The sequence below is a fragment of the Gymnoscopelus braueri genome (assembly GCF_963280865.1).
Source record: "Gymnoscopelus braueri genome assembly, chromosome: 18".
NCBI classification, from domain to species: Eukaryota; Metazoa; Chordata; class Actinopteri; order Myctophiformes; family Myctophidae; genus Gymnoscopelus; species Gymnoscopelus braueri.
Window position 1 is genome coordinate 29,519,219 of NC_137618.1, and position 8,655 is coordinate 29,527,873.

At 41.2% G+C, this 8,655-nt stretch overlaps 1 protein-coding gene across 1 annotated transcript; it reads right to left on the reverse strand.

Moving 5' to 3' along the window:
• Positions 1-1,539: 1,539 nt before the first annotated feature.
• LOC308073312 (uncharacterized protein) lies at positions 1,540-3,128 on the reverse strand (the record flags this gene model as incomplete). The annotated part of the gene is made up of 3 exons (XM_080412188.1): positions 2,993-3,128; positions 1,804-1,884; positions 1,540-1,698 (listed from the first exon to the last, which is right to left on the reverse strand). The coding sequence occupies exons 1-3, from the start codon at positions 3,095-3,097 to the stop codon at positions 1,540-1,542; spliced, it is 345 nt and encodes a 114-aa protein (XP_080268314.1). The 5' UTR covers positions 3,098-3,128.
• Between the last annotated feature and the right edge of the window lie 5,527 nt (positions 3,129-8,655).

An 8,655-nucleotide genomic window follows, 5' to 3' on the forward strand; every position in this document is an offset into this window, starting at 1 on the left:
CTCACATACACACATTCCTGCTGGGGATGAGCTCAGGCTTACACCCTCATTTAAACTGAGACAAGGTGATAATTAAAGTCACAGCCTTGGTTCTGCTTGCATCTGTGGTGTGCGTTCATGTGTGCGTGTGTGAGTTTGTGTGCATGCGCGAGTGTGTGTGCATGTGCATGTGTTGGTCTGTGGCTCTGACTGGATCAGTGGTGTGTGATGCATCTGTTCCGTTTTTAAGCCATCTGCAGAACCAGAACCAATCACGCACACACACGACGTCAACACACACATGCACGTGGGGACAGAGACGTGCACGCACATACACACCCGTCAACACCTACGAGACTAAACACATAAATCACATGAAAACGCACCACTGTCACATCTGGGGATACACACCCCTATCCCCCTCTTATGATGAACCATGTGTCCTGCAAATGAGACACACACGTACACACACTCACACAGACACACGTAGCCTACGCATGCACACGCGCGTGTGTGTGTGTGTGTGTGTGTGTGTGTGTGTGTGTGTGTGTGTGTGTGTGTGTGTGTGTGTGTGTGTGTGTGTGTGTGTGTGTGTGTGTGTGTGTGTGTGTGTGTGTGTGCGCCCATGCAGGCATGTACAGTATGTGTAGGGGCACAGTAGGTGACATGAAAATGTCTGAGCCAGCAAAAGAGAAAGTCAGGGACAAGGAGAGAGGGAAGTAGGGGTGGAGAGAGAGGGGAGGGGGGTAGAGAGAAGAGGGGAAAAGAAAGGGATGAACAAAGGAAAAAGATATAGAAAAACTAGAAAAAGTGCTCCTCTGAGCACAGGTTTCCGACCAGGCCAGCAATGTTCGGAATTCGCCAAGCAGGATGGAATATGAAAAATTGGACGCAACCTTGTTGATCACTTCACTATGGAGATAATGTGTAAAGATTTGCATGATGTTTGGACCAAATTTGTAGGAGCAATATTAAAACAAATATTTTGCAAAGATCTGCCTCCTGGTGGCGCTATAATAGGGCAATGTTAAAAGGGTGTCATTTGTTCCTCAACACAGTGTGAATGTGTGTGCAAAGATTCACCGCAATCTAATGGCTAAGCCAGTCTTAGCCATTAAGGATGGAATATGAAAAATTTGAAAGACCTGTTTGGTTTAATGACTATTGAGATACTGTGTACCGATTTGTGGGATGTGTGGACAAAATCTGTAGGAGTACTGCCAAATTTGTTTTGCACAAATCGGCCTCCTGGTGGCGCTATAACAGGCCCATGTGAAACATTTGGGGCAGAGGTTCTGCACAGTTTGGCTGCCAACAAGCTAACGGTGCCGAAGATTAGCTGTACACAGACAGAATGACACATACATACACACACACCCACACACACACACTCACGCACGGAAGGACGGACGGACTCTCGCTCGGACACAAAACAGTTTTGAACTTTGATTCCTTATAAATAGCTTCAGGGCCAACCCTAATCCCAAGAGCATTACCTATGATTGGCATTCTGTTGGACGTGGCGGGCATGATATCGTTGAGAAGTAGTTAAACTACTACTTACAGTAAAACTGTGATGGCCAGCAGGACGGTAATCTTAAAGCCCAGCTTCGTACCGCTATCCGAGATCAGGAAAGACGCCATGTCTAGACACAAGAAGAACAAGACGGGCAACAGGAAGTTGACGATGTAGAGGATGGCCTTCCTCTTCATTGTGATCTAGGTGGAGATGTTAGAAGGTCAGCCTAGAGGTAGTTCAGGTTTGAGAAATGCAACCGTAGCAGTTTGCTAGAAAACATCCTAGAAGTTATGAGTAATACATACAGTGTAAAAAATCCTATGCTGGGGTTTGTAGGTGGTCCCGTTGAGTTTGATGTATGTAAAGTTGTCAAACTCGCACTCATGCTTGCCCCACATCACCATCGTGGTTAGAAATCTGGTGATTTTTTTTTGTCAAAGGCTGCTTTGAGCTCTAGTTCTTCAGCTGGTAAAGGAACAGGAGAAAACACTGAGGTAATCCAGACTCAAGGTAGACAAATAAAATGAATGAGAATGAACATGAAGTTACATGATTTTACCACCCACCCGTTCACACACATGCATGCACACACTCATTTAAACACAAACAGTATGCATATACTGTATGTGTTTCTGTGCGGAAGCATGTATTCATGTGTATGCGGAAAAGGAAAAAAAAGTTTATACCCCCTTTTTTTCAAAGTACTGCATAAACTGCTGTGTGTATGAACAATAAAAAATGTTATAAAAAATGTAATAATAAATAAATAAACACAAACATTGAGTCACTCACTGAAGTATATCACAGAGACAAATGTGAGGTTGCAGGACTGAGTGTCGAAGGGGAACTTGTAGACGTTCATTCTACAGCTGCTGACGACCATGTCATCATTCTTAACAAAGACTGTCCCATCATATTTAATGTGGACATAAGGGCTGACAGCAGCCCCACCCTCTAACCAGACAGACAGACAGACAGACAGACAGACAGACAGACAGACAGACAGACAGACAGACAGACAGACAGACAGACAGACAGACAGACAGACAGACAGACAGACAGACAGACAGAGATTAACAGTTTAGGGGTGGCAGTGGCTCAGGAGATAGCGGCCGCTTGGGAACCTTCCGTTCCCAGTTTGAGCCCGGGCTCCCCCAGAGTTAGTGTCGAAGTGTCCTTGAGCAACACACTGAACCCCTATTGTTCCCAATGAGCAGGTTGGTGCCTTGCATGGTTTCCTCCGCCATCGGTGTATGAATGAGTTATGGTTATGACTTAATTTGTTAATTAAAGCGACTTTGAGTAGGCTACTTAGAAAAGCGCAAAAAAAAAGTCAGGTATTATTATTATTATCAATTCAACAGTCACATAGCTGCATCAGGATGTATCAGGTTATACGTGTGGCATTTACTCTCTCTGCCATCACTTTTCTGTCTTCATTGTCCTGTGTCGATTGGGAAGAATTAATGCCTCGAAAACACAACATTCACTTACCACGTCTAAAATAGCGTTGAGCGCCACATCCAACCACACCACGGTGGGTTTTGTGTGGTCTAGAACGGGTTGTGTTGCTGTGTACATTCTGTTGCCTTCTTTCATGTTCAGGTGAATTAAAATGTCAAGGTAACTACACACCTGTTTAATACCTGAAACACAAGAGTGAACACAACTATGAATGAAAAAGAAAGTAAAATATCCATTAGCTGTGGTCATTGGGAGGCCAGATAGAGCATAGCAGTGGCAGCCATTTTGTGGTTCCACATATAGAAAGCCCATTCATTCAGCCCATAGAGGTTTCGGAAAAATATGTAGGCCTACAGTGTATTTATATACATTATTTTAAGCCTGGAACCAAGCCACCCAGGCTCCTGGTGAATCATGACCATAACACATTTGATTCTGTGTACTGTAAACACATATTTGAAAACCGCAAAAAAATGGTAGTTATTAAATATAGTATAGAATATAATACAAATTAAAATCATTTTTGAAACATTCTAACAACACAAATCTAGTACGGGGCTCCCAGGCACAAAACATTTTCAGATGGGGGTTAGGGGACAAATACATGAAAATATTTGAGAACCACTGGTTAAAATTATTTAAATTTGAAATTGTGAAGTAAGCCCAAATGAGCAACTAAGCCCAAGAAACCACAACCCACAACTACCACATTTTACAAGCAAAAATAAGCATAAAGTATGTTTGTTCTAAGCTGGTCCACCTGGCTCTCATTGATGTAGATGTCCATACCTTCTTTTTATATACCTTGCCTTGGTGTAATGCAGGTTATCAGTTGCCAGATTTTGCAAAAGAAACAAGCGGCCGTGTCGATAAAAACAAGCCCAGAAGAAGCAACTATAGGCAATTTTTTCCCCACTTTTACATCGGCTGTTTGAAAATAGCAGATCAACAAGCTCACAACGTGTCACATCATGTCACGTTGTGAGCTTGTAGATCTGTTATTTTCCAAAAATATTGGGAAAAAAAGTAAAATATTCAAAATATTTTTTTGAAAACATTTTATCAACACAAATCTTGTATGGGGGGTCCCTGGCACCACATATTTCAGATGTGGGTCTGCGACAAATACATATTAATCTGGGGGTCCTTGACAAGATTTTTTTTGGGAACCACTGGTTTAAAAAACATTAAGCAAGCCCAATGAAGCGACTACACTTTTTTTTAAAAATGCTCATTTATAAGCAGACATGGCAACACGGCTAACGAGCGTATTAGGAGCCCCTTGGATCTCACCGCCCTTTGGGTGACATCAGAGCGTGACGTTACTCTTCTCCACTCTGATTTGAGTACTCCAATTGTCGCGCACGCGCTCCCCTCCCACACGCACACACACACACACACACACACACACACCAGCAAACACGACAACACACGGTTTGTTATGAAGCGCTGCTTGTTTAGAAGTAATTAAAGACTCTTATAGTGAAATAAACAACTCATAATATAACATTACTCCACATAGACGTCGAGTAGAGTTGTCAGTTGTTTACCAGGCTGGTGAAAAAAGCTGCTAAATCACGCTTTGTGACAATGACTGTGGAAAGAGAAGTGATTTATCTCTCCATCCAACAAACGGGTGAGTTTTACTGCAGGTGTGTTAGCTTTAAGTCTCAAACATTTCCATATCAAGGACCCCCAAATTGACACTTATTAGCCCGCGGACCCCCATTTGAAAATATATGCCAGGACCCCCATAAGAGAAGATTGTTTACAGCTCTAGCAGTGATTCTCAACCATTTTAATTTCAAGGACCCCCCCAGTTTGACATGCATTTAGTCTACGGACCACCATTGACATTGACATTTCTATCTCGTCCCAATGTTAATTTGAGAGTGTACAAAATGGAACCAAATGGACCCTGTTCCATTTGTACACCCTCAGAGTTGCAGACCCATAAGGGTCCATTTAGTTCCTAACTATCCATCATTTAGCTGGGGACCCCCTGGAACTCCCTCAAGGACCCCTGGGGGTCCCCGGACCCCACTTTGAGAACCAATGGCTTAGCTCAGTGGTTCTAAAACTTTTTCATGTCTAGGACCCCAAAATTGACACATAATAGTGGAAGAAGGACTCAAAAGTTTTACTTAAGTAAAAGTATCAACACTGCAATGTAGAAGAAGTACTCTGTTACAAGCAAAAGTCAAAAGCAAGTCAAATATACTACTCTTAGACAAGTTATCATCCACTTAATAAACACTAATATCAATCTAATCTAATGTGTGTTTCAGGACAATAGTCTGTCTCAAAGGGGAATCTCATGGATTCCCAGGAGATGCTGGATGAGTTGAGAGATCTTTATCTGGAGAAGAACCTGGTTTTGTTCTTTAAGAGCAAGGAAGATGGAGGAGGCACCCCTGGTTACTGGACCAGGATGGCCACAAGAATCAACAAAGGTGAGCTTGTAGATCTGCTATTTTCAAGTATCCTAGGTATAAAATAGCGCTAAAGTGTTAAAAATGTATGTTTTATAATGTGTATATCTGCAAAGTAACTAGTAACTAAAGTTTTCAAATAATTGTAGTGGAGTAAAAGTACAATATTTGCCTCTGAGATGTATAGTGGAGTAGAAGTAAAAATATTGAAAATGGGAAATACTCTAAGTACAGTACTTACTTTACGTATAAGTATAGTTACTTTACACCACTGCATATTAGCCCGCGGACCCCCGTTTGAAAAGATATGCAGAGTTGCAGACCCCCCCATAAAAGAACATTTTCACGGCCATAGCAGTGATTCTTAACCATTTTAATTTCAAGGACCCACAGTTTTTATATGGATTAAGCCAAGGACCCCCATTTGATGTTTATGTTTTAAAGCGAACATTTTTAACTCAAATCTATGCTGCTATAATATCAGTGGTTCTCAAACTTCTCTCATGTCAAAGGACCCTCAAAATGATATGTATTTTTGGCCGTGGACCCCTCAAAATATTTTGTTTGCTTTAATATACAAAGATTTGCAGAAATGTTCACGCGTCTTTTCAAAAATAGCAGATCTGCAAGCTCATATCGCGGCACCGAGTGCCGCGCTATGAGCTTGTAGATCTGCTATTTTTGATTACCCCAAAGAAATCTTAACAATGACACACACCGGTCTTAAATACAGGTTCAATAACACGTAAAACCCTCTCTCTGCTCTCTCTAGATGGCGCCCGCTACCCCGTGCTGACCTACGTGCAGATCATGGCGTTCTACAACCTGTTCACACCCTCAGTCTCTGCCCCGCCGAGGTGCTGCCGCATCCACACGCTGGTGATGCAACCACTGCTGGACGAGCAGCTGGAGGTACAGTAGTAGCACACACAGTAAAATCAGAAAGTTATAATCGGGCGCTGATGGCCAAGTACATACAGTATCATTGTTGGGGTCCTTTGACATGAGAAAAGTTTGAGAACCACTGATATTATAGTAGCATAAGTTTAAATAAAAAAATGTTTTCTTTAAAACATATATATATATATATTAAAAGATTGGGATTTTTGGGGTTGGGGTCTAAAAGATTGGGCTCCAAGCAAAGCTCAGGTTCGGGGCCCCAACGCATGCTACAAGGCCCCAACTACAAGCTCACAACGCTTCGCACTGCGAGGTGTTGTGAGCTTGTAGAGCGGCTATTTTCTTTCTTAGGTAATATTTGACAATTTGGCCAATGTTTGACCATTTTTTATAGTATAGTTGGCTACTTCTGACGCAGTAATGGTTTATTAGTTTATTTTTATTTGTTATTTTAGAGGTATTAAAAAGGTCTTAAAAGTCCTTAAATTGTAAGAAAATGTGCAAATACCCTGTAGTGTATACACTTGTACTGTATGTTGGTTTGTTTACTGTTGAGTGAGAAAATAATGTTGCACATTAAGCTAATCATCTGGGGACCCCCAAAATAATTTGGGTCCCGACCCCCAGTTTGGGAACCATTGTTCTACTACTCAATGCTCAATCTAGGCATTATCACTGTATTGTGTAACTGCTGTTACAGTAATACAAACGTTTAAGGGTATGCTAAGTGATTTTCTTTGGTTAAAATAAGTGTTAAATAGCTCCATATTCTGATAGTAATCATTGCTTCAGAGTGTTTGTTCAGTAACATGAGTCTCCATGTCTCTCCAGCTCCTTATTAAACAGAAAATGAATTTTCAGGTCAAGATACCAATTTTATCCAATCAGGATAGATAACTCAAGACAGGATACAGATTAAACAAGTGAAATTGAAAGTGATGACACAAAGAAATGAGCAGACACAATTGGAACTGGAACACTATACAAATTAAGCTGATAAATGGGCACTCTCTCCTGATTGGCTGAAACTTTGTCACCTACCTGAAATAAAATGTATGTTCTGTTTATTAAAGAGCTGGAGAGACAGGGAGACTCCTGTTACTGAACAAACACACTATAGCAATGATTACGATCAGAATATAGTGCTTTAACCTTTTAACAAAAAAACGTTTTCAACCAAAAAATATCACTTACCCTACCTTTTTTAAGAAAATGTAAAAATGCAATGTTGAAAATATTTTGATAAATCTAAATGACGTTTTTTGAGTCAATATCTCATCAGCTTTTAGAAGCAATTGAAAATACAAATTATGTTGCGTAGCCTATACTTTGTTGATACCCCCTAGGGCACTGTGCTTGAATATCAAAGATCAAGATGATCAAAAGCTTAAGACTTAATGCCACTTTTGTTAACCACTTGAACCCCCAGCATCCCTATTCTGGGGGGAACGTTCAGCAAAAATAGCCGATTGCGCGTTGTGAGCTTGTAGATCTGCTATTTTTGGCGAATCGATTTGTGTAGAGTGAAAGAAGAGCATACAAAATGCGCTCTTTACAGGTCTGTTTTTTATCAAGTATAGAGTGTTTAAGTGGTCCTGAATTTGCATCCTAACAAAAGCTTATTCATCCTAGTGTATGAATGAGAACAATTTCACGATCAATTAGAATCTCTGCGATACGATTATTGTGACAGTTGTGGATACAGTATACGTATGCAGTAAACATATTGCCTCAATTCACTGGCTCCCTGTACATTTTAGAATGATTTTTCAATGATATTTCAAGAAATAGCAGATCTACAAGCTCATGTGCCGAGCTTATAGATCTGCTCACTTGAATTAATGTTTGTTTGTCTTTCTTTCTTTCTTTCTTTCTTTCTTTCTTTCTTTCTTTCTTTCTCAAGGCTCAACCCGAGGATGCCCTTAGAGATGGAGATCTCTCTCTATCCATGGATTTGTCTGCATGGGGGGGATTCCTCCGCGCCAACGGCCCTGGTCTTCGGTGGTCTCCACCGTGGATCGATTGCTGATTGACACAAAATTCCACGACAGTGTGTAAGATGTGTCTTCATTGATGCAGAATTCCACGACAGTGCGTATGTGTCTTCGGAGGTCTCCGCTGTCGGCCTCCGCCGAAGACCTCGGCCAGCCGGGGGTTTCCTCTGAAGACGACTCTAAGTAGGAACCTCTTTAGGGCTGTCACGATTATGACGTTTAACTTGACGATTAATTGTCGCTCAAATAATTGCGATTAACGACTGAATTGCATCGAACTAACATTATGAATAAAACTTTGTCTGTCTTTTTTAGGCTTCGTAAACAAAAGCCGCACAGGGCAGATATGATGCAGATATATTGCATA